Genomic DNA, 25,742 nt, shown 5'->3' with positions numbered 1-25,742 from the left:
TGGCGTCTTTGGTCTGTGAGAGTTGAGACCACACTGCACTAAGATTTTAGCAGTGTGCACTCTGTGTACACTGCAGTGTTTACACTCCTGATCCTGGGGACTAGAGATCTTAACTGCAGCTCGGTGAGCGATTCTGAAGTCGCTGAGGCTCTGGGGCAGCGGGGCCTGCACAGCATGGGCACGGCGAGGCTGCTGCCGTCACGGCCCTGGGACCGTGTCCTGGCGCGTGAGTGCCGAGGCCCGTGTCCCCCGGTGCGATAGCGCTGAGATCAGAATGACCCTCTATGTTAGGTGGGTTGGGTTGGCAGGTGAGGAGAGGAGGAGCCCATCCGGGGGTCAGTGGGCAGGGGCCGCGGCTCTTGTGGTCCCCCAAAGCCAGCCCGTCAGACAAAGTGATGGCAGGCAAGGGAAACATCTCAGCAGTTCCCGGAAGTATGAAATGACACAGAAGTAAAAAACCCAGGCTCTCCTTTTGTCCTTCACCCCAGCTCCACTCCGTGGAGGTGAGCACTTTTCACGGCAGTTCTTACTGGAGCTTCCTGCCAGGGGTGGCCGTCAGAATCACGTGGGGACACGCGCTGGGGCCTCATCTCTGGGGTCGGTCTGGTCCCGAAGGTCCGGGGTGAGCTGGGAGGTCATACTCCTTCCATCGGTAGCTCCGCTGTGCCTGGCGGTCTGTGAGGAGGTCTGGTCTGGAAGGAGCGTCTCCCTGTCTTCTTCAGAGTCAGACACAAGTCTAGGACCGTGTGGTGGGGAAACATTTTTTTCTGTGATAAGAAAACGTCGGTATGAATGACGGTGTTAGTACCTTGAATTATATTTTAAACAGAAGCTGATGTGCGTATGTCTTACTTTGAATTTTGTGTATTCAGTTACTTAAGTTGCATGATATAAATTTGGGGAGTTCTTTGAACAGAAATCCTGAGAATTGAGAACAGTAGTGTTGCTTCAAAGGTAACCTGTTGTTTGCTTGTTTGTTTCAAATAACATGATGAGCACATTCGACTTGGCTAGTGAAGCCCTGTCCTTCTCTCGTCGCAGATGGTTCCGACTCCAGAGACAAGCCAAAGCTCTACCGCCTTCAGCTGAGTGTCACTGAGGTTGGGACAGAGAAGTTCGACGACGGCTCCATCCAGGTGCGTGTCCGGCTGCCGCTTTGCCGCTTCGGTGGGTCATAGGGCAGCGTGTGGGCCTGCCGCGCCGCGGGTGAGTGGAAGGGAGGGAAAGCCTTTGTATGTAATGGAAGCAGCTTGCTTGCTCTGGGTCACTTCTCTCTGCTTCATTGTGAACAGAGCAGAGTGTGAGTGTCTGTCCCACTCCCCCCCCCCCCCGACCTCCAGGGCTGTTGCTTTTCTCCAAAAGATGGTGATGGTTTTATAGGTTGTTTCAAGATTACAAGATTAAGGGGGATAACGTACGTGGAAGTGCCTGTCACTGGGTCACACACGCAGTAGGAGGCGTTCAGTGAAGTATAGTTAAAATGTTAGCTGAACCACAGTGCTCAGGCTGGATTAGAGGAGAGCTTAGCATGCCTGTGCATTGGGAAGGGCAGGGCTGCTCGCTTCCTGGGGCTTGGGCGTGGGCAGATGTCCCTTCTCTGTATTCTCACTTCTCAGTTGTGGCATGAGGGGCCCGATTACTAATGTCATTTTCAGTTCTAACCCCGTCCTCAGCACAGCAGTAAAACAGGTGAACAGGGATTTGTAGCCCTGATGATCTGTGTAGATTTACCCATTAATTGTCTAATATTCAAGATGACCACGTTTTATTTTTTAATAAATTTGTTTATTTATTTTTGGCTGCGTTGGGTCTTCTTTGCTGCGCGCGGGCTTTTCTATAGTTGCGGTGAGCAGGGGCTACCCTTGTTGTGGTGCGCAGGCTTCTCAGTGCAGTAGCTTCTCTTGTTGCGGAGCACGGGCTCTAGGCGCATGGGCTTCAGTAGTTGTGGCACGCGGGCTCAGTAGTTGTGGCACATGGGCTCAGTAGTTGTGACTCGTGGGCTCTAGAACGCAGGCTCAGTAGTTGTGGCTCTCGGGCTTAGTTGCTCCACGGCATGTGGGATCTTCCTGGACCAGGGCTCGAACCCGTGACCCCTGCACTGGCAGGCGGATTCTTAACCACCGAGCCACCAGGGAAGCCCCCATATGCTTTTTAATGCAGAGTTGTGGTACCCCTTAAATCAAGCTGCTGGATGGTGAAAATATTCAGTTATTTTGACAGTGTTTATTTAATTAATAAATTAAGGGGAAATTCCCTGAAAGCACCAAAAATCCAGAGTTTATTAGATTATATTTATCATAAAAGAGGGACTTACAGTCTTAAAATTCAGTCTTTAAATCCTCCGTAGTTGGTGGTGGACGTCCCTTTGATTTTCCTTTCTTTTCAGTTGTTTGGTTCAGGAATTGAACCCCATCACTGTGACCTCACAAACATGGATGGAGTGGTCACGGTCACGCCGAGAAGCATGGATGCCGAGACCTACGTGGACGGGCAGCGCATCTCGGAGACGACGATGCTGCACAGCGGGATGAAGGTGCAGTTTGGGGTGTCCCATGTGTTTAAGTTCGTGGACCCCAGCCAGGACCACGCTCTGCCCAAGAGATCCATGGATGGAGGCCTGATGGCGAAGGGTCCCAGACAGAGGCCTGGGTAAGGAGCATCCGTCACTTTAAGAATTCCAGAGTGTTGTGATCGTGCTGAAAATGAAATGAATTCGCCACAGGTTATGTGTTTTATTGTGTTTTCAAAGTCTGTGGTTTGTGGTTCAGGTTCTTGTTGATTTGGGTTGGTTTCAGAGAAGAAGAAGAAGAAAGAAGGTCTTGACTTCATCTTGAAATTGGAAGTTGTGGCTGGTTTTTACTTTTAAATTTTGTTTTTTACCTGATACTTTTTTTAAAATAAATTTATTTATTTTATTTTTGGCTGCGTTGGGTCTTCGTTGCTGCGCGCGGGCTTTTCTCTAGTTGCCGCGAGCGGGGGCTACTCTTCGTTGCGGTGCGCGGTCTTCTCACTGCGGTAGCTTCTCTTGTTAAGGAGCATGGGCGCCAGGTGTGCGGGCTTCAGTAGTTATGGCGCGCGGGCTCCGTAGTTGTGGCTCGCGGGCTCTAGAGCGCAGGCTCAAGAGTTGTGGCACGTGGGCTTAGCTGCTCCGCGGCATGTGGGATCTTCCCGGACCAGGGCAGGGCTCGAACTCGTGTCCCCTGCATCGGCAGGTGGATTCTTAACCACTGCGCCACCAGGGAAACCCTAGCTGATACTTTAAAACAACACTTTATTTGAATTATGGTGTTGTGTGTTATGAGCCTTACATCACCGAGGTGTTTTTGTTGAGGTGTGCCTTCTCTGTTACTAGTAGTGAAGCACGTTGTTCTTTGTTAAGGAATTCAAGGTATTTGGCTCCACCTAGTGCCTGTCTGAGGACTTGCAACGTGGGCCTGGTGCTGGAAAAGGAAACTCCTTACCGTCTGGGAAAACTTCTCTGAGGGGAAGGGAATAGGACTTCCTTTTTGATAACATTTTGTTCATGAATATACTGCCCGGTGACTATTACCCGTCTTACAGGTTGCTAGGGTGTGGATCTTGGGAAGACAGGGGCAGTAGCTCCTCCCCGGCCCTGCTGAGAGCACAGACGTAGCATCCCAGGGGTGGCGCTCCTCGTTCCTGTGCCGTGGTTTCCTGCGTGAAACCGCGCAGAGCTTCCACCTGGGGCCACGTGGGGATCGTTGCCGTTCCCTCGTGCTGGCCCTTCGCTAGCTCACTGTCGGCACTAGGAGTTCTACCCTGACGGCTGCTGCCAGGCAGTTGAGGACGTCTTGGCCTCTCTTCTCACTCTGTCCACATTGAATCCTGGCGGTGGAGAAGGGTGAAGGGCAGTCGCGGTTGGTGCAGATAAGACGTAACACCACTCCCGGGTGGACGCTCTGTGGTTCGCGCATGTTCGCGTCAGCAGGGTGGATGTAGGGACTGCGGTGCGGGTGTGGGGATCTGACGTCCCAGCGTCTCGCCTTCCAGTGCCAGGGTTCAGCAAGTGACCGAGCCCTTCGTCCCCGAAAGAACCGGCGTGGGTCTGTTCTTCACAGGAAGGTCCCTGTCTCCATCTTTAAACTGGGCGCGCGATAAACCCGTCCTTCCCTACTGTGTCTGGCAGGACCAGGTTGTTTAAATTCCTTTCTTCAGGTTGTATTTGTTTATCAGCCGTCTCCCCATTTCCTGTCTCTTGTCGTGACCTTCCCACTGGCTCTTCTCTTCAGCAGATGGTCTTGCTGAAAGGGTTTCCATGTTAATTAGCAGCTTTCCTTCGCCCCATTTCTTCCTTTCAGAACCAGACAACTGGACAGGGTAAAGCCCGCCTGCTTAATAGCCTCACGCTTATTCCTCGGAAGTTTCTCCAGAGAACTTACCGTGTGAGCAGTTCTTCTGGTGTGGTGTGTATCGTCTATCAGCAGTGCCTACGATTACTGCCTCTTATTTGCAACTGCGCTTTACTTCTAGGTTTTGTATCATATTTATTTTGATGGTGTTAGTTGCTAGTGTTACTGTCATAAACACAGCTCTACAAACTGTCTCTGTCCCACTCTTGCAGTCGGCGCTTCAGTTTTGTGGGCGATGTTTTCCTGGGTGAGAACATCCGTCTCCTACTGCTTTTTGCCTTAATGGTTCCTGCTCTGGAGGCCTGCGGTTGTTGATTCTTGTCTTGTCTCTGGCTGAAAGCAGAGTTCGTGTAAGGACATGGAGAACATCTCATTGAGGGGTAGTGCTGCTGTGACATTTTATTTTTATTACATCTTTTTCCTGCAAAACTAGTCAAAACTGCTTAGTGGTTGAATATACCAGTACTTACACGGACATCCATAAAGTAGAACGGACTTTGCTTTTTTATAAAAATTAATACTGTTCTCATGTTAAACCCTTATGCAGATTTCTAGGTAGATAACTCAGGTATTCCTTTTTTTCACACATGTATGTATATTTCTTAAATGAGCTATAATTGGCATATTAGTTCAGGCGTGTGACATAGTGATTCAGTATTTGTATGTATTGTGAAATGATCACAGTAAGTCTAGTTACGTCCATCGCCACACGTAGTTATGCAGTTTTTTCCTGTGATGAGAACTTTAGGATCTCCTCTTAGCAGCCTTCAGTTATGCAGCACAGTCTCAGGAAATGTAGTCACTGTGCTGTGCGTTACATCCCCAGGACTTAATTATTTTAAAACTGGAAGCCTGTACCTTTTGACCCATTTTGGCATTCCCCCCACCATCCGGACACCCCTGCCTCTGGTATCCACCAATGTTTGTATCTGTGAGTTTGGTTTTTTTGTTGTTACTGTTTTTTTATATACAGTTTTCAAAGGTCACTTCCCATTTACAGTTATTACAAAATATTGGCTCTGCTCCCCACGTCGTACAACATATCCTTGAGCCCGTGGTACACCCGGCGGTTTACGCCTCCCATCCCACAGCCCCTGTACTGCCCTTCTCCCCACCCCCGTCGTAACCACTAGTTTGTTCTCTGTGTCTGTGAGTCTGCTTCTTTTTTCTTGTATTCACCAGTCTGTTGTATTTTTCAGGTGGTATCTGTAGGATTTGTCTTTCTCTGTCTGACTTGACTTAGCATAATGCCCTCCAAGTCCATCCATGTTGCTGCAAATGGCAAAATTTCATTCCTTTTATGGCTGTCTTGTTGTTCTAAGTTCCACATGTAAGTGAGATCATATGGTAATTGTCTTTCTCTGACATTCCAGTGAGCACAGTTTCTTCACATTCCATTCATGTTGTCACAAATGGCAAGATTTCCTTCATTTTTATGGTTGAATAATATTCCTGTGAGCGTGTATACACAGACACAGGCGTGCGCGCGCGCACACACACACACACACACACTCCCACTATATCATCGTTATCCATTCTTCCATCAGTGGACACTTAGGCTGCTCCCATATCTTGGCTGTTGTGAGTGAGGCTGCAGTGAACGTGAGGTGAGGATATCATATCAAGTCAGTGTTCTCATTGTCTTCGGATATACACCCGGAAGTGGGATTGCTGGGTCATACGGTAGCTCTTGTGTTAATTGTTGAGGAACCTCCATTACCGGTCTCCATAGTGGCTGCACCGATCTCCATTCCCACCAACAGTGCACGAGTGTTCCCTTTTCTCCACACCCTCACCAACACATACCTCTTGTCCTTTTGATGATGGCCATTCTGGTAGGTGTGAGGTGATGCCTCCTTGCGGTTTTGATTTGCGTTTCCCTGGTGATTAGTGACGTCGAGCATCTTGTCATGTACTTGTTGGTGATCTGTATGTCTTTAGAAAATGTTTATTCAGATCCTCTGCCCGTTTGTTAATTGTTTTTTGTTTTGGGAGGCGATGTTGTTACTGAGTTGTATGAAGTCTTTATGTATTTTGGATATTAACCCCTTATCAGATATATGGTTTGCAAATATTTTCTCCCCTTGCACACATTGCTTCTTCATTTTGTCGGTGGTTTCCTTTGCTGTGCAGAAGCTTTGAGTTTGCTGCAGTCCCACTTGTTTATTTTGCTTTTGTTGCCTTTTTTGTCAGATGCAAAAACTCATCACCAAGACTAGTGTCAAGGAGCTTACTGCCTATATTTTCTTCTGGGAGTTTATGGTTTCAGATCTTACTCAAGCCTTTGATCCATTTTGAGTTAATCTTTGTGTTTGGTGTAAGATGGTGATCCATTCTCATTCTTTTGCACGTGGCTGTCCAGTGTTCCCTATATTTATTGTTGAACAATAAAAGGTTCAACACCTTTTATTGAAGAGACTGTCCTGTATGTTCTCTGTCATTGTATATTCTTGGCTCCTTTGTCATAGATTAATTGACCATATATGTGTGGGTTTATTTCTGGGCTCTCTATCCTGTTCCATTGATCTGTGTGTCTGTTTTTATGCTGATACCATTCTGTTCTGATTACTATAGCTTTGTACAATAATATAGTTTGAAATCAGGGAGTGACTTGTTCTTTTTCTTTGTTCTGTCTCAAGGTTGCTTTCACTACTTGGGATCTTTTGTGGTTCCATAGAAATTTTAGAATTGTTCTATTTTTGTGAAAAATGCCATTGGAATTTTGATAGGGATTCCAATGAATGTATAGATTGCCTTGGGTGGTATGGACATTTTAACAATATCCATTCTTGCAGTCCATGAGCACAAAATAACAAATATCTTCCATTTATTTGTATCTTCTTCAGTTTCTTTTATCAGTGTCTTGGAGTTTTCAGTGTACTGGTCTTTCACCTCCTTGGTTAAATTTATTTTTAGGTGTTTTATTCTTTTTGATGCGGCTGTAAATGGGATTATTTTCTTAATGTCTCTGATATTTTATTACTTGTGTATAGAAACACAACATATTTTTGTTATTGGTTTTGAACGCTGCAAGCTTACTGGATTGGCTTATTCTAACACATTTTTTTAGTGGAGTCTTTAGGGTTTTCTGTATATAGCATCTTGTCATCTGCAAATAGTGACAGTTTCCCTTATTTTCTGATTTAGATGGTTCTTATTTCTTTTTCTTGCCTAATTGCTCTGGCTTTGTTGAATAAAACTGGTGAGAGTAGACGTCCTTGTCTTGTTCCTGATCTTAGAGGAAATGCTTTCAGTTCTTCGCTGTTGAGTGTGATGTTGACTTAGGTTTGTCATACGTGGCCTTTGTGATGATGAGGGATGTTTCTTTTGTGCCCTCTTTGTGGAGAGTTTTTATCACAAATGGCTGTTGAATTTTGTCAGATCTTGTTCTGCATATGTGGAGATGACCGTGGTGTGCCGCGTTGGTGGATTTGTGGCTGTTGAACCATCTGTGTGCCTCCCTGGAATAAATCACACTTGATCATGGTGTATGAGCCTCTCAACAGATGTTTTAGGGCTCTTTCTCCCCTTCGGTTGGGCCTCTCCCGTGAGCTGGAATAAATGGATTGCATTCACCCTTCCTTTCTGCCAAAGAGCTGTAGCTCGCCTCAGATTATTGACTCTTTGAAATGAGATTTCGTTTATATTCTCAACTAATTTTTCATAATGATAAGTTTAACAGTTTTGGTATTTTTGAGATATTCTTAAAAACTGTTTAGAATTACTCTGGATCTAATTATTGACATTATCAAAAATTTCTCCATTTCTTTATTTGTAGCCTAATGGTGGTATCCGTGAGCTTTTAAAAAACCATCAGCTTGGCTTTCAGGCAGGAGTCAGCTGGGCCTGTGCCTTGTCTTCATGCCCACTCCACCCCCCCACCCCACCCCAGCCTTCCCTGAGCCCACACGTGGGCTCCTGGCGCCTCAGGTGTCGGCGCTGTGTTCACACACCCCGGCCTTCCCTGAGCCCACACATGCCATTTGCCACCTAGAGAGACTCACTGACGGAACAGCTTTCTCTGTTTTCCTTTATGCTTCCTTTCAATTTTTTGTTATTAGTTTTCAAAAAACTGATCTCAAAAAAGGGAGAAGACTCAAATCAATAGAACTAGAAATGAAAAAGGAGAAGTAACAACTGACACTACAGAAATACAAAAGATCATGAGAGATTACTACAAGCAACTCTATGCCAATAAAATGGACAACCTGGAAGAAATGGACAAATACTTAGAAATGCAAAACCTGCCAAGACTGAACCAGGAAGAAAGGGAAAATATGAACAGACCAATCACAAGCACTGAAATTGTGACTGTGATTAAAAATCTTCCAACAAACAAAAGCCCAGGACCAGATGGCTTCACAGGCGAATTCTATCAAACATTTAGAGAAGAGCTAACACCTATCCTTCTCAAACTCTTCCAAAATATAGCAGAGGGAGGAACACTCCCAAATTCATTCTACGAGGCTACCATCACCTTGATACCAAAACCAGCCAAGGATGTCACAAAGAAAGAAAACTACAGGCCGATATCACTGATGAACATAGATGCAAAAATCCTCAACAAAATACTAGCAAACAGAATCCAACAGCACATTAAAAGGATCATACACCATGATCAAGTGGGGTTTATTCCAGGAATGCAAGGATTCTTCAATATACGCAAATCAATCAATGTGATACACCATATTAACAAATTGAAGGAGAAAAACCATATGATCATCTCAGTAGATGCAGAGAAAGCTTTTGACAAAATTCAACACCCATTTATGATAAAAACTCTGCAGAAAGTAGGCATAGAGGGAACTTTCCTCAACATAATAAAGGTCATGTATGACAAACCCACAGCCAACATCATCCTCAATGGTGAAACACTGAAAGCATTTCCACTAAGATCAGGAACAAGGCAAGGTTGCCCACTCTCACCACTCTTATTCAATATAGTTTTGGAAGTTTTAGCCACAGCAATCAGAGAAGAAAAGGAAATAAAAGGAATCCAAATCGGAAAAGAAGAAGTAAAGCTGTCACTGTTTGCAGATGACATGATACTATACATAGAGAATCCTAAAGATGCTACCAGAAAACTACTAGAGCTAATCAATGAATTTGGTAAAGTTGCAGGATACAAAATTAATGCACAGAAATCTCTTGCATTCCTATACACTAATGATGAAAAATCTGAAAGTGAAATCAAGAAAACAGTCCCATTTACCATTGCAACAAAAAGAATAAAATATCTAGGAATAAACCTACCTAAGGAGACAAAAGACCTGTATGCAGAAAATTATAAGACACTGATGAAAGAAATTAAAGATGATACCAACAGATGGAGAGATATACCATGTTCTTGGATTGGAAGAATCAACATTGTGAAAATGACTCTACCACCCAAAGCAATCTACAGATTCAATGCAATCCCTATCAAACTACCACTGGCATTTTTCACAGAACTAGAACAAAAAATTTCACAATTTGTATGGAAACACAAAAGACCCCGAATAGCCAAAGCAATCTTGAGCACGAAAAACGGAGCTGGAGGAATCAGGCTCCCTGACTTCAGACTATACTACAAAGCTACAGTAATCAAGACAGTATGGTACTGGCACAAAAACAGAAAGATAGATCAATGGAACAGGATAGAAAGCCCAGAGATAAACCCACGCACACATGGTCACCTTATCTTTGATAAAGGAGGCAGGAATGTACAGTGGAGAAAGGACAGCCTCTTCAATAAGTGGTGCTGGGAAAACTGGACAGGTACATGTAAAAGTATGAGATTAGATCACTCCCTAACACCATACACAAAAATAAGCTCAAAATGGATTAAAGACCTAAACGTAAGGCCAGAAACTATCAAACTCTTAGAGGAAAACATAGACAGAACACTCTGTGACATAAATCACAGCAAGATCCTTTTTGACCCACCTCCTAGAGAAATGGAAATAAAAACAAAAATAAACAAATGGGACCTAATGAAACTTAAAAGCTTTTGCACAGCAAAGGAAACCATAAACAAGACCAAAAGACAACCCTCATAACGGGAGAAAATAGTTGCAAATGAAGCAACTGACAAAGGATTAATCTTCAAAATATACAAGCAGCTCATGCAGCTCAATAACAAAAAAAACAAGCAACCCAATCCAAAGATGGGCAGAAGACCTAAATAGACATTTTTCCAAAGAAGATTTACAGACTGCCAACAAACACATGAAAGAATGCTCAACATCACTAATCATCAGAGATATGCAAATCAAAACCAGAAAGAGATACCATCTCATACCAGTCAGAATGGCCATCACCAAAAAATCTAGAAACAATAAATGCTGGAGAGGGTGTGGAGAAAAGGGACCACTCCTGCACTGCTGATGGGAATGTGAATTGGTACAGCCACTATGGAGAACAGTATGGAGGTTCCTTAAAAAACTACAAATAGAACTACCATATGACCCAGCAATCCCACTACTGGGCATATACCCTGAGAAAACCATAATTCGAAAAGAGTCATGTACCAAAATGTTCATTGCAGCTCTATTTATAATAGCCCGGAGGTGGAAACAACCTAAGTGCCCATCATCGGATGAATGGATAAAGAAGATGTGGCACATATATACAATGGAATATTACTCAGCCATAAAAAGAAACGAAATTGAGCTATTTGTAATGAGGTGGATAGACCTAGAGTCTGTCATACAGAGTGAAGTAAGTCAGAGAAAGACAAATACCGTATGCTAACACATATATATGGAATTTAAGGGAAAAAAATGTCATGAAGAACCTAGGGGTAAGACAGGAATAAAGACACAGACCTACTGGAGAACGGACTTGAGGATATGGGGAGGGGGGAGGGTGAGCTGTGACAAAGCGAGAGAGAGGCATGGACATATATACACTACCAAAAGTAAGGTAGATAGCTAGTGGGAAGCAGCCGCATAGCACAGGGAGATCAGCTCGGTGCTTTGTGACAGCCTGGAGGGGTGGGATAGGGAGGGTGGGAGGGAGGGAGACGCAAGAGGGAAGAGATATGGGAACATATGTGTGTGTATAACTGATTCACTTTGTTATAAAGCAGAAAGTAACACACCATTGTAAAGCAATTATACCCCAATAAAGATGTTAAAAAAAAAAAGAAAAATGATGATAAAGAATAAAAATGGGAGGTTGAGAAGGAAGGCTCACTTTCTCACCTTTCAGGGTAGAGAGTCAAAAACAAAAATCTGATCTCAAGAGTATTCAGTATACATTGGTAGGAAAAGTTCATAAAGTCACAGTAGTTTTTTAATTCATTAAGTTCATATTCTGGCAGTAAAGTGATTGCTTGAAGATCTTTGAACGTTGGGATATTTAGCTAGCTAGCTATTCCTTTTGTGTTATAAAGAAGAGACTACCTCTTGTCATTGGAGAGTTATTAATTCTATGTATTTCTTTTTCTGTCTCAACAGAATTGTTCAGGAGACAACTTTTGATTTGGGAGGAGATGTTCATAGTGGGACAGCATTACCAGCGAGCAAGGTGGGTGATTGTCTCTTACCTAACAGGACTGTGTTTGTTTCGCGTAACAGGACGTCTTTGATGAACTACTGATGACATCCTCGTAAAAGTATTGTACAGACAGACTTTAATAGTGGCCTGCGTGTGGGTGTCCTAACCACTTGTGTCTCTCGTGGTGATACGTGAGCAGCAGACCGTCTTTTCCGCTAAGGCCGGGAGGCTGTGCTCTCTCTCCCAAGCAGTGTGTCCTAGGCCTGTCCTCTGTGTGGCCAGCCTTTCTCGCTCAGGCCACCCCCGCAGATAGCGGACTCCTGCCCTTCTTACCTCAGCCTGGGTCCCGGCTCCCACCTGCCGCTTCACGCCCGTGGGCGCTGTGCTCTCTCTCTTGCACAGTTGGTTTACTTCTGTCCTCGTTCTGGTTCCCGTCTGCTGGGTCACACCCCACACCCAGACTCGGGGACTGAAGCAGCAGCTGTTTTGTTTCTTCGTAGCTGTGCAGGGCGGTTTGCTCAGGGCTCAGTCTGCTCTGCTGGTCTTGCTGGTGGCTCCTTGTGTGGGACGGCTGGTGGCCGGGACCCCTCGCCCATCTCTCTCCACGGGGGCGGCGGACGTCTTAGTGCCTCACGAGAAGCGCTGAGCTCCCAGGCCTTGCGCCTTCCACCGCGCCGTTCACGGGCCCGGCTCGGGGGCAGGAGCTGCTCGCGTGGGGCTCATCTTCGGGCACCGGAACAGATTTTTAAAACCCTTCCGTGCTGTCCTCTCCAGCTACTGCCCGTTTCCTACTCGTGTTCTCAGCACGGTTTCTGGCAGGGATCATCGGCGGTGGCCGTGTCCACGGCCTGCACTCCATCTCCTTTCCCGCTCGTAGGGCCGCGCCTGTCCCGGGCACCGACGCCCCCGGTTCCAGGTCCCATGTGGTCCGTCTCGGCGGTGCCAGCACCACCCAGCGGGTGCACGCCCTCCGCCCCAGGGCCTCTCTCGCCCCCGTCTCACGGCACCTTCCTCCTCAGTCTGATTGGTGGGTCCCCGTCCCCCCCCCACCTGATTCTGAAATTGGGGGCCAAGGCTTCAGACCTCGGGCCCCCCTCTTCCGTTGGTACCTGTTCCCAGCTGACCTTAGACAGTTGGATGCCCTTTGTGCGCGCCACTCCCGTCTTGGGCGCCAGCCCCCCAGACTCTGCAGCACCCGTCACATTCAACGCAGCTGAGACAAACGGAGACTTTCTTTCTCACGCACCTTCTCTCCCTCACCCTTCCCCACCTCGGGGCCTGACGTCCCGTCCTCCAGCGTCCTCGGCATCGCTCGACAGAAACCTGTCGCGGGCCACCCTGGCCCCCCTCGTCCCCTCACCTGGTCACGCCCTCACCCGGTCATCGGCAGGTCCCGCCGGCACGGCCCCTGCCCTCTGACCCGCCTTTGTCTGTCGTCCCCGGGAGAGTCTGGCTCAGGCTGCAGCCGTCCTGTGGCGGAGGGACCGCAGAGCTTCTTAGACGGCAGCCCCTCCTCTGCTCTTCCCTGGCCCGTCATTCTCCTCCCGGCAGCTGAACCGAGGTATTAAAGACGTGAATTAGACGTTGCTACTGCCCTGCTTCCGAAGCCTCTGGGTGGTTTCTTGTCCCGCTGTCACACGGTCGTCGCTCTGTGTCACACAGCTCCTGGGGCCCGGCCCCCTTCCCTCTCAGCTCAGCATGTGCCACCACTGCTTCTGTTCCCGGGACGCCCACCCCCTTCCCACCCAAAGGCCGGGTGGGCCTGCTTCTCGTGGAACGCTCTTTCCACTGGTTGTCCCCCAGCGAGCCCCTTCTTACCTCGGGCTTCCTCTGCAGTCTCCTCCATGAAGGAGTCTTCCTTGAGCGCCCTGGCACTAGTGCACACCGTACGTGACATTCTTTGTGCAGCCCTTGATACCGTACGCTACTTGTTTGTCGATTGACTGTGGAGTGTGAGCTTGTGAGGGTGGTAGGGCTTGTGTGCTCACTGCTGCACTTCTGCTGCTTAGAAGAATGCCTGGTAGTACGTACAAGTCTCAGTAAAGGTCTTCTAAGCAACTTAATGAATAAGTACTCTCAGAACCCGATATGATAACCATCTTTATAAAAAATTTTGCTTCTTATAAGAACGCATAGTCAATATAGAACACTTGGCTAAATTGAGAAAACGTGTAAAAAAAACTGAAAACAGTTCATGGTTGGCTTTTGGTAAAATTTTGGTAGATCCTTTTCTGAACTCCTATGCGTGTGTGTGTTCATGTGTATTTTAACATGATTAAATCCTTCTCTACACAGACACACACCTTTCTTTCCTGCTTCCTTCAGCTGTTTTGTGAGCATTTGTTCTAAAAACCACTTGAAAACAGCTAAAGTGGTTTTGTAACATGTTAGTTTATAAACATAGCAGTTTATTTGTTCATTGCCTTACCATTATTCATTTATAACAACTTTTTGTAGTCTAAATGTCGCCATCCACTGACCAAGCAATTTTATTTCTGTAGCCATACCTTAACAAAGTAATTAATTACTGTGTGTGAACATGTGTGTGTGTGTGTGTGTGTGTATTTATACACACACACAAGCACAGCTATCCTGACACTTTATACTGATGAACATTTTAAACAACCTAATAAAAATTGGTTTAATGAACCTTGACGAATAGACAACAGAATGTTAATACAGCCATTACAATTCTGTAACATAAAAATAATATTATGAGATGTCTACAGCATTAGAAAAAGTATCTTTTACAGAGTGTAGGCTGTGTAATGTCATTTATGGGAGATATAAAGAATGGAAAGATACATGCTGCACAAGGTTAATTCTGGGAGGTAAGGCCAGGATGATTTTTATTTACTTATCTGTGCTCAGTTTCTACAGTAAGGGATGTAGCAAGAAGTCTTACATAAATTTTTTGCTGCAATGGATTTTTTACCTAAATTTATTGATTCTGTTCTGATTGTTTTCTGAACATCAGTAACTCATCCCTCTGTCAGCCACAGGCTGGCTAGGACTGGGCACTGCTTGGAGGGACTTACATCGACTGTGTGGGGTTGCTTCATAGGTGTCTTTTCCCTGTGTTCATTAAGGGCAGGAAGCAAGCCAGTTTCGGTACTGAACCCTTCACTAGGTTTTGAGCTGTGATGAGTGAATTCCTTCATCCTTCCTTAAAACTCACAAGTAAACAGAGAGCCGCCTCTTCGCGTTGTGCACATACCCTGTCCACTGTGTTCTGACCCAAGAGAACTCCGTGGAGTCAGGTCGCTGCTATTACTGGACTTTCTGCAGGGCCCTGGTGTGTGTGCCCCACGCCTGCATGCCTGTGTTTTAGAGCCAGACGGGGAAAGTGGCCGTGTGTGCTGTTATTCTCTCAGTGACTGTGCTCTTGGGCACACTGCCGTGGACGTGGCATCCTCGGCACTGCTGGGCCCCTCCTGGCCTCTCCTGTCCCTCTGCGCCCCCCCCCCCCCGCCTCCCCCGCGACGCTGACTGGGTGTGAAGCGTGGTTGGTCCGCGTGCTGTGTTTAAACGCCCTGTGTTTCCCCTGGACTTAGAGCTCCTCCAGGCTGGACGGCGACAGGGGGCTGTCTGCCGCCAGCACCGCCGAGCGAGGGATGGTGAAGCCCATGGTCAGAGTGGAACAGCAGCTGGACTACCGCAGGCAAGAAAGCAGGTGGGAAATGGGTGCCTTTGGAATTGTGAAAGGAGTGAAAGTACACCTGGAGAGGGTTTGGGTTAAAGGTTACTCACTCCAGAGGTTTGGCTGACATTTTTAGAGTGTTAGCAGTACTTTAAGGTTATTTCCTTTTCATGTTACTGAATTGAAAAAAAAAAGCTTCATCAACAGTTACATCCCTCGCTTACATGCCACGGCCTCATCCAGGTGAAACGGGAGGCAATTTGAATTAAGATGTTTCCATGTTAAATGTGCTACTTCGTAAAAACAGGGAGAAAGGGAATTTTTGGAGGATTTTAATATTTGATCATTTTGATATTTAGATAAGACTAATCATTTGACCCATTTCCAGAGGAAATCCTCACGTGTTTAAAAATACACAGAGCCAAGAATGAGGTTGAGGTTGAGTGTCTCAGAGTCACGGAGCGCATCCTGCTCTGTCTCACGCCCTGACGGCTCCCCGTTGATAGACGGAGATGAGTCTTTTTCTCTGCTGGCACTGGTCTTGCCTAGTTTTTTTGAACAGAGAGCATAGACCTTTTGTTATTTCCTTTTCTTAAGATTTTTAAATATAGCTCACCTTAAGTCAGAATTCTGCTTCCTTGTGGCTTCTAAAATTGTTTCGGTGTAGGAAAGCATGGTGGTTCATTGTAGGTGGTGAGCCCTCCTCGCACAGAAACGGGGGAGCTGGGTGTGAACGCGCTCGTTACCAGCAGTGGAGCCGGGAGCGCTCGTCGTTGGTGCTTTTCAGACTTTTGATGAGGCCTTGCTGACCGTTCCCTTTCGCAGATCCAGTAACCAAGGCGTTAGCTGAGGCAGGTCGCTTACATTTGGTGACAGGCGACAGGCGACTGATACAGTTCTTAAGTTTTCCGTCTTGCAGCAGAGGGCACTGTACATTGTAAGATTTTAATAGCGTTCATCATAGTGATTAAATCTGTGGACTCATCTGGGAATCTCAAGTTTTTACCTCATTTTTATTATGGGCTTTTGGTTATTATTCAGTATTTTTTTGTGAATTTTTTTACAATTACAATATGAATCATTATACGTGGAGAATTTTTTTTAGATATAATAATAAATAGCCTACTTTCTGTGTCCGGACTTGTTTTTGGTAGTGTATTCTAGGATTAGATGTTCAGAACAGTGAATTAGTATTATAAGGAGTTAACCTCCATTTGCTTATAAGGTGATCAAGAGGTGTGTATCATAGTTCTTAGCCCATAAATACTTGAATAAGCAAATCATCATTAGGGGAGGGGAAGATTGATTAGGATAATGTTTTTAGGGTATGCAAAATTAATAAGTATATACTTACTAACATATTAATAGTTAATAAATATATGATAATATAGTGTCAGAATAGCCATATGATGATTAATTATATGTCAGAAATTATTTTTTCCTGTGAGCATATATTTCAGTTAAGTTTTTTGCAGGGTCATATTCTTTTGTTTTGCCAAGACTTGTTTAAGTTTTGTTGGATATAAGTGCGTGTTGCTTTGTTGATATGAGGACAGTGATGGAAACAGATGGCTCTTCCCATTTTCAGCCTCTGTTTTTCGTGTATATGATACATTGTTAGTATAAGCAGTTCTTCTACACTGGTGCGGTCATAAAACTCTAAGTAGCTTTCATGAGCGATTAAATACTAACCTTAGTCAAGGAAACAATTAGGAATGATGGAAAAGACCTTTAAAGTACCACTGACACATTTTTAAAATTTTTTCAATGAGAATTTAAATTCCTTATTTTTAATAGATGTGTTGAAGTGATGAAGCATTAAAAAAATTTGGTAAAAATTTATCCAGGTTCACGTTATGGGTATTGAATTGAAAATAACTGCTTAGCTACAATTTCAGATGTTTACAAATACGGCAGCATAAGAAAGACATTAAAATAATTGAGCTTTTGAATTACTTCTGTTTCTAAGAGCATTTTTATACCTAAATTATTGAGTTAAATCCAAATTAATAAATCATAGACTGGATAATAAACTTTGAAGCATGTAATTTGGTGAAAAGAAGGTTTTTTTGTTTTTACTTTTCATGTTTATGATAGTTTGAATGAACCCACATTATATTTCTCCTTATTCATCTTTTGGTGCGTGGAGATGAGGATGGAGGGACCAGAACATTTGTTGTTGGAAAGGAATCACTTTAGTTCGCCCGTCTGTACCTGCAGATCTGTAGTCAGCCGTGTTAGTCATCCTACGGCGTGGTCACCGTGCGCGGGGACAAATGCTAACACTGAGTGGTCGAGGGGACCTGGAATGGCAGGGGTCACGTGTCTAACCTCTATTGGGAGAGAAAGGCGATGTCTAGCTCTTAGGACACTTTTCCTTTTCCTGTGTGAGAGCTCAGTTTCAAGCTCAGTGTGGTTTAGATTTTCTCTGTGTCTCCCAGCAGTGTCTCTTCATTGTCACTTGAGCCATCGCGGTAGCAGGTGCCTGGCAGCCTGATCTCTCTGCTCCACGCGACGTCTTCATCAATAATAAAGAAACAGGGTCAGATCCGTTCTCCTGAGGGAAGCAGATACTTCAAGGACCTGACCTCTGTGAGGAGCTGGGACGTGGTCACTCCCAGTTCACTCATTTGAACGCTTGAATAGGTTCCACGTGAAAACCAGTCATCGGGCTGTGTGTTATTTGAAAAAATTTTATATATAGACATTTAAGAAATAGTTGCAGAAATCTGCACTGGTTGTCGGTGATGTTATTAGCTAATGTGACCGGATTTTAAGAAATGGCCATTTTCCTCTTTCAGAACTCAGGACGCTCCTGGGCCTGACCTAATACTGCCTGCAAGCATTGAATTCAGGGAAAGTTGTGAGTAATTTCAGATTGCATTGGTAGTGAATTACTTCTTGTTCCATTTTTCTCCATCTGATTTTCATGGGGTTTTTTTGTTCTTTTTTTTTTTTTCTTCTTCTTCTTTTTTGAAATCTTTTCACAGCTGAAGATTCATTTTTATCTGCCATTATAAATTACACTAATAGCTCTACAGTCCATTTTAAGTTGTCACCTACATACGTGTTATATATGGCGTGTCGGTATGTATTGTCCAGCCAGTACAGACCCGATGTCAGTCCCGCAGAACGGACGCACAAAGTGATTGCCATTGTCAACAAGATGGTGAGCATGATGGAAGGGGTCATTCAGGTAAGCGCCAGCCTGCAAAGCCAGTTCAATGACCGTGTTTATAATTTTTAAATTAGTTAAGTTAGTTTTTTTAACATTTCAGATTGGCTTACATGTTTGACTTCGTCTTAATCTTTTCTAAAACGAAAGTTACATAAGTAGGATTAGAAATTGTGTAGCTTTAAAAGTTGAAAAGAAATGTAAACTTCTTTTCTGTTTCTTCCCTCCAAAATTTAAAATAAGGGAAGAGAAACTGTACATGGTAACATAATGATCATGAAAAAGACCCTTGAAATTACACTAGTTGTGAGAAGGCATTGAGAATTTAAAAAATAATAATAAATTACTGAGGTGAAATTCACATAACATAAAATGAACCCTTTTAAAGTGAGTAGTTGGGTAGCATCAGTACATTCACAGTGTTGTGCAGCCTCCTGAACTTGGTTCCATAGCTTTCCCATCACTCCAGACAGACCCCTCACCCACCGAGCAGTTTCTCTCCATTACCCGCCCCATCAGTTCCTGACACCTCCTTAGAATTTTTTAATGGTTATGAAAAAGGACTTGTTCTTTTATAATGAGCCTACTAGGATGTTGGTAGTTAGCATCTGGGTTTTTTGATAGCAAACTTGTGTAGGTATAATGGACATCGTGACATTTCTCACTTACGATGAAAATCAGATTCAAATTCTTTCATAAACCAGTTTTAAAGTTTTCGGGAAATTAGGATATTTTCGTGGCAGAATGGTTTGTTTCCTTTAGTACTGTCTTGTCTGTAGTTGATAAAATTGGCATAATCGTTTTCCAGACTTTTAGATAACTTGGAGGTTTAAAGTCCTTAAAAGTAAATTTACAGATTTTTTTAAAAAGTGTTCCTAAATCACTTGTCAACACTATTTATTACTCAGCTGTGAAACTCTAGGTATATAATGATACATAGCATGGCTAGATGGTTTGATTGTTTTTCTCCTGTCAGGATACTTTTCAAACTAGAAAAGACTAGTTTGAGGCAGACTAGTCTTTTAATTCCCTCAGAACTGTTTTAAAAGGCCAGACATTTGCAAGAAGGGTTTCTTTTATGTTTGAGTGGTTAGCCTGTGAATTTGAGGAGGTTATGAGTCTTCTACCCAAGTGAGGAAACAGATAAAAAGGAAAGTCGTTCTGTTTGGATACCATTTTGTTACTCTCTTATTATTTTATAGACAGATGTGGATTTCCTTTCCAGTTGTCATTCAGAGCCATTGTCTGTCTTCCATCGCGTTTGGATTTCAAATTATCAGACTCCCATCAGCAAACTACTTTTGATGGACTTTCCTTAACTAGGCAGTGAAATCACCATTATCAGGACAAGCCTTTCAGACTTCAGATTTAGGTTCAGTATGTGATTGGAGATCTAAAAATTTTCAATATTAAGATTGAAGATCTAAAAGTCTTCAATTTTTAGAGAGTAATTATGGAATAATTAAAATTCTTTCATTTTTTGTAAAAACCTACTTTCAAAAAACAAGTTACTCCTTTCTAGTATAGAAATAATGCATCTTTAATACATTTTTAAGTTCTCAGCTCTTACTGTTTTTGCTGGTCTTTCTTGTTTTTCATTCTTATTAACTGGTCCAGGAGAATAGACTCTCAAGTTATGTACGTTTAAGTCGTCTCAAACACGCAACGCTGTTAAGAGATGTTAAGAAGTCCTTTTCTTTGTAAATCTTTTAAAGAGATCAGTGTATTCATTTGTTTATTGTAACATCTTCTTTATAGATAAACTCTAGGAATTCCCTTCGTTACTGTGCCAGTTTTAAGAACATGAAACTAATGGTTTATGCCCTAGGCTTCCAAAGCTGCCTCAGACTGTAAATGAGTGTGTAACGTGGGAATAGCGTAACTAAGTGTCGTACCCTCATGTCGTACCTTCATGTTAGTGTTTTGATTTTTTTTTTTTTTTAACTATCATGATTGTTTACAAGTTTCTTTCTCTCGTTCTGCTTGGTTTCCCCGCGTCTGTTTTTCTCCAGGAAGTAGACCAGGTTGATCAGGTAGGACATACTGCTGGGAGCCGATCCTCCTGGCTGTGTTGGCTTAGCTGAGTTTCTCATGCTGCTTCCATGTCAAAGTACAACAACAACCGGACCGAGGCTCATAACACTCATTTGGCAGCTGGAACATGCAGTACTAAAACCCTTTTTGGACTGTGCAGCCTTTATCAGCATTTCATAACTTTTGCTTAATGCACTTCAGTGTGGATATGAAATGACAAAAGTTCTGTTTCTTCTCTTTATTGTTTATCCTTGGTTCCTATTCTTTGGATCTCATCTGAGGTTGCCTGGCCTGCACATGTGGTCGGGAGATGACACGATAGATCAGTACTTGATACCGAGTTGCTTGGTGTCCAAGCCAGTGACTTTGAGTATCAGGGTGGCTGTTGGGTAACCATGGATACACGTGTGTATACTTCACAGATTACCAGATAATGCACAATCTCCAATTTGGTGTTGTATTATTCGATACCTCCTTCCCCCCACTGATTCCATAAATTGTAGCTCACTAGATCCGTGTGTCTATACATGAATCCTAAGAAGTTGCAGTGGGTTTTTACTTTCCATTGCTATGTATGTACCCAAATTCCTCTGCACGTATCTGGTATCTGTGGTAAATACCTTGGTGAAAATGGGAAGGTACTGGTCTATCTTCAGCAGCTTTTCAAGAGCATTCCTTTTTATTTTTATTGTCGTTGTTTGTCCTGTGGTTGCTATGGAAACGTGTTCTGTCTACAGAAACAGAAGAATATTGCAGGGGCGCTTGCTTTCTGGATGGCGAATGCATCTGAGCTGCTCAACTTCATAAAGCAGGACCGAGATCTGAGTCGAATCACGCTGGATGCCCAGGATGTTCTAGCACACTTGGTTCAGATGGCCTTTAAGTAAGAACGTGTGTCTGGAGATGATACTGTTCTGTAAAGATTTAAATCATGTTTTCTGGTTAAACTTTCAAAACTAATTTTAAGGGTTTTTATTTACCCGAATTGAAGATGGATATCAAGAAGCATAAATAACTATATGCAAAATGTGTTGATTTAATAAATTTAATTCACTTAGCTATGTTTGAAGAATCCTGAGAGTAGAACTCTTACATATATTTTTTACATGAAAGATATTTCTAAACAGTACGAATTGTTTCTCTTGTGATATTATGTCTGATGATAGCAGGGCGTCCTTCTGAGATTATTAAAATTGTTTACGTATTTTCAGATACCTGGTTCACTGTCTTCAGTCAGAACTGAATAATTACATGCCAGCCTTTCTGGACGACCCCGAAGAGAACAGTCTGCAGAGACCCAAAATAGGTTAGGCTTCTCTTTTTCTCCTTCGTCCCCTCCTTCCCTCCTTCTCCTGTTTGTTTAGCTTCATTTTAATATTTGCTGTATGTGAGAGGGAGGTATTATGAAAGTAATGAGACATCCTATTGGATCTGGCATTCTTAACTAATAAATTGTGATCACCACGTGTCTTGTTTAAGAAGAGTTACCTTGTCGCATCCTGCTGGTGCGACATCAGACTTTCCCAGAGGTCTGTCCGGGTGAACTTCAGTAGATACAGTTCATACCGCTACGTATTGGTGGTTCGAGACCACGTCACTGCTCCCTGTTGGGGTGAGACTGCTGTTCTAAAGAGGTTGAACGGACGTCACGCGCGTTTACCGCTAATTCCGGAGCGCTCTCGGTGACGCAGTGCCGTCTCTCTGCACAGACGACGTGCTGCACACGCTCACGGGGGCCATGTCGCTGCTGCGCCGCTGCCGGGTCAACGCCGCGCTGACCATCCAGCTCTTCTCCCAGCTCTTCCACTTCATCAACATGTGGCTGTTCAACAGGCTGGTGACCGACCCCGAGTCGGGGCTGTGCTCCCACTACTGGGGCGCCATCATCCGCCAGCAGCTCGGGCACGTGGAGGCCTGGGCGGAGAAGCAGGGCCTGGAGCTGGCGGCCGACTGCCACCTCAGCAGGATCGTGCAGGTGGGTGGTCCCAGCCCCGCTGCCCCGCTCAGTGGCGCTGTCGTACACGTCTCTGGTTCTACCACGGGGGGAACGTGGACTCCGCAGAGCTCAGCACCCTCCTTCTGGGGTTTTTCACATGTACACGTAGGTTTATTAGTTTGCCTGGGTTGCTTGAACAAAGTGCACAAATGTGGTGGCTTAAACAGCAGAAATGTATTGTGTCTGGAGGCCAGAAGTCTGAGGTCAAGGCCAGGGCACGTTGGTTCCTGCGAGGGAGACTCTGCTCCAGGCCTCCGTAGGCTCTGCTGGCTGTTGGCAGTCTTTGGTGTCCCCGGGCTTGTGGACACACCACCCGTCCCCGCCTCTGCCTTTGTCTTCCTGGACGCGCACCTGTGTCCAAGCGTCCGCCTTTTATGAAGACGCCAGACCTACTGACCTGATTTAACTTGATTCCTTCTGTTAGGATCGTGTCTCCAAATAAAGTGACGTTCTGAGGTAAACAGGGTTAGGACTTCCCCATATGAATTTTGGAGGACACAGTACAGCCCGTAATAGGTGGTACTCAGTAGAATAAATACCTTAAAGGGTTTTTAAAATTGAGAATAGTGAGGTATATTTCATGAAGCTCCTTACTGAAAGATAAAGTCCAGTTTGAAAATGGATGGTGACTGCCTCTTTAGGAATACAAAGCCAGGTGACCGCAGAGCAAAGACCTATAGCAGATACACAGATAAAGAGAAAGGGATCTAAGCACACCACTGCAGAAAATCATCAGGTCACCAGGAACAGAGCAGGAGAAGAGGAAAGGAACAAAGGAGTACAGCAGAGCCATGTCCTAATGGCTTAACCAGTTCTAGGAACTTCCTAGGTATTAAGACTAGGAACTGGTGTTTTGCAGTTAAGGAAATGAGTATCTAGAGCCTCATACCCTAGGACATTTTTTTAGTATTATTATTATTACAGTGTATTATTACAGTGTATAATTTTGTATTTTTTTCTCAGTCTCTTAAAAAGATTTAGTTTCGAAAGAGGTTTCTGCCCTCTTACTTTCATTGAATCAGCGAGTTATTTAAAAAGTCATTACAGGGACTTCCCTGGTGGTCCAGTGGGAAAGAATCCACCTTACAGTGCAGGGGACGTGGGTTTGATCCCTGGTCCGGGAACTGGGGTCCCACATGCCGCGGGGCAACTAAGCCTGCGCGCCGCAACTGCTAAGCTTGTGCTCCTCAGCTAGAGAGCCCGCGTGCCACAAACTACAGAGCCCACGCGCCCTGGAGCCCACGCACCACAACTAGAGAAGCCTGCCCATCACAACGGAAGATCCCGCGTGCCTCAGCGAAGATCCCACGTGCTGCAACTAAGGCCCGATGCAGCGAAAAATAAATAAATTAAACAAATAAATAATAAATAAATCTTTTAAAAAAGAAGTCATTACAGTGGTATTTTACTCAGACCTTAGTAACTGGTGATCTTAGTGGTTATATAAATGTTGAAGTTTCTAAGAAGTTTTTGTTGTTTTTGTTTTTGTTTGTTTTTGCGGTATGTGGGCCTCTCACTGTTGTGGCCTCTCCCGTTGCGGAGCACAGGCTCCGGACGCACAGGCTCAGCGGCCATGGCTCACGGGCCCAGCCGCTCTGTGGGAAGATGTGGGATCTTCCCACACCGGGGCACGAACCCGCGTCCCCTGCATCAGCAGGCGGATTCTTAACCACTGCACCACCAGGGAAGCCCTCTAAGAAGTTTTAAATGCTCTCTGAACATAAATTATTGAGTCTCATTATAAATATATATTTTAATAAAACAATTCATCTAAAAACCTTTACGATGCTTTGAGTTCAGTTTAACACATACAGGTAATGTTAATGGAACTGTATTTTCTTAAAAACACCTTGCATTTCAAAATCAAATTAGCAAGTTATTGCAGTTTTACAAATGTTATGTAAAGGGGAATATTTATGAAATACTTTTAAATCATGATCTTCCATGTTGCTCATTCCAAATTAGGCAACCACTTTGCTCACGATGGATAAGTACGCACCCGATGACATCCCAAATGTAAACAGCACCTGCTTCAAGTTAAATTCGCTGCAGCTTCGAGCCTTACTTCAGAACTACCACTGCGCACCCGATGAGCCTTTTGTCCCTACAGTAAGTGACAGCACCACACTGCCACTCCATGCGGGCCGCGCCTGCACGGGGAAATGTGGAGAAAAAGGAAAATGTATGTAATCAGTTCCCTTATTTCTTTAGTAAGTAAGATGATTCACTTGGTCGTCTCACAAGGTCACTTTTGCTATTGATGTCTGTATGAGTTAGAGGTCGGTGCAAGAAGTGGAAACTACATAAGCATGTTAAGTAGAAAGGGATTTAATTCGGGGAATGAGGTTGTTGGAAAATGGTTGGAAAGCCGGGGCGGGGAGTGAGGAAGTTGCCCTGACATCTGAGTTCTCGGGCGCGGCGCTGTGACCCGCGACCCCGAGTGCCATCCTTGTGTTCACACAGCAGTAGCTGCAGGGGCTCCCCAGCCTGTGCAGAGGTGTCTGCCTGGTAAAACCCAGGTTCTTGTCCAGAACAGAGTCTGCTATTTTGGGATGCCTCCTAGGAGGGACAGAGGGTGAGAAACACAGGAAACAGTACGTGCTGCAGCTGGCTCTCTATAGAGAGGAATGCTGCATGTGCCCTGAGAATTCGGCAGAGAAGTAACCTAATTGGATGGATGGCTTGATCTCCAGTGTGGGGTTTACGCCTACAGAAGACAGGTACAGAATCGCCCACACCTGGAAACTACTACCTGTCCCCAAATAGACCGTGTCGCAGTCCGGTAGAGGAGCCTGACGTGGCTGCACAGCAACGCAGGAAGTCACGCACCAGCTCTACACCCTGGGCTTCCCTTTGCACAGACTCGGGGACACAGGAGGACGCGGCTTAGAAGCCTGGGTGGCCGAGACTTTGGGGACGGAGGGCAGGGCAGTGAGGGCAGCTTCGCAGTGGGTGTGGTTCGGTCCCCCGAGCGGGCTGGTTGGTGGGGGCGGAGCTGTACAGTTAGGATTTGTGAACTGTCCTGTGTGTACATTATCTCACTACCGG

The 25,742-nt window shown here is 44.7% G+C and overlaps 1 protein-coding gene across 16 annotated transcripts in view; it reads left to right on the top strand.

Moving 5' to 3' along the window:
* AFDN (afadin, adherens junction formation factor) overlaps window positions 1-25,742 on the top strand; it is a 139,633-nt gene that overhangs the window by 69,304 nt on the left and 44,587 nt on the right. For 8 of the 16 annotated variants that reach the window (XM_067701528.1, XM_067701527.1, XM_067701526.1 and 5 more), the window contains exons 9-19: window positions 1,042-1,136; window positions 2,387-2,649; window positions 11,810-11,879; window positions 15,404-15,522; window positions 18,291-18,352; window positions 18,480-18,685; window positions 20,677-20,697; window positions 21,436-21,581; window positions 21,910-22,004; window positions 22,408-22,673; window positions 24,660-24,803. In XM_067701528.1, the coding sequence (XP_067557629.1) occupies window positions 1,042-1,136; window positions 2,387-2,649; window positions 11,810-11,879; window positions 15,404-15,522; window positions 18,291-18,352; window positions 18,480-18,685; window positions 20,677-20,697; window positions 21,436-21,581; window positions 21,910-22,004; window positions 22,408-22,673; window positions 24,660-24,803 (1,487 nt within the window). The remainder of the gene's footprint in view (window positions 1-1,041; window positions 1,137-2,386; window positions 2,650-11,809; window positions 11,880-15,403; window positions 15,523-18,290; window positions 18,353-18,479; window positions 18,686-20,676; window positions 20,698-21,435; window positions 21,582-21,909; window positions 22,005-22,407; window positions 22,674-24,659; window positions 24,804-25,742) is intronic. The other 8 variants (XM_067701531.1, XM_067701541.1, XM_067701540.1 and 5 more) reach the window with 2 other exon arrangements.

The sequence above is a fragment of the Pseudorca crassidens genome, chromosome 13 (genome assembly GCF_039906515.1).
Source record: "Pseudorca crassidens isolate mPseCra1 chromosome 13, mPseCra1.hap1, whole genome shotgun sequence".
NCBI classification, from domain to species: Eukaryota; Metazoa; Chordata; class Mammalia; order Artiodactyla; family Delphinidae; genus Pseudorca; species Pseudorca crassidens.
This window is presented reverse-complemented; position numbering and strand designations above follow the sequence as displayed.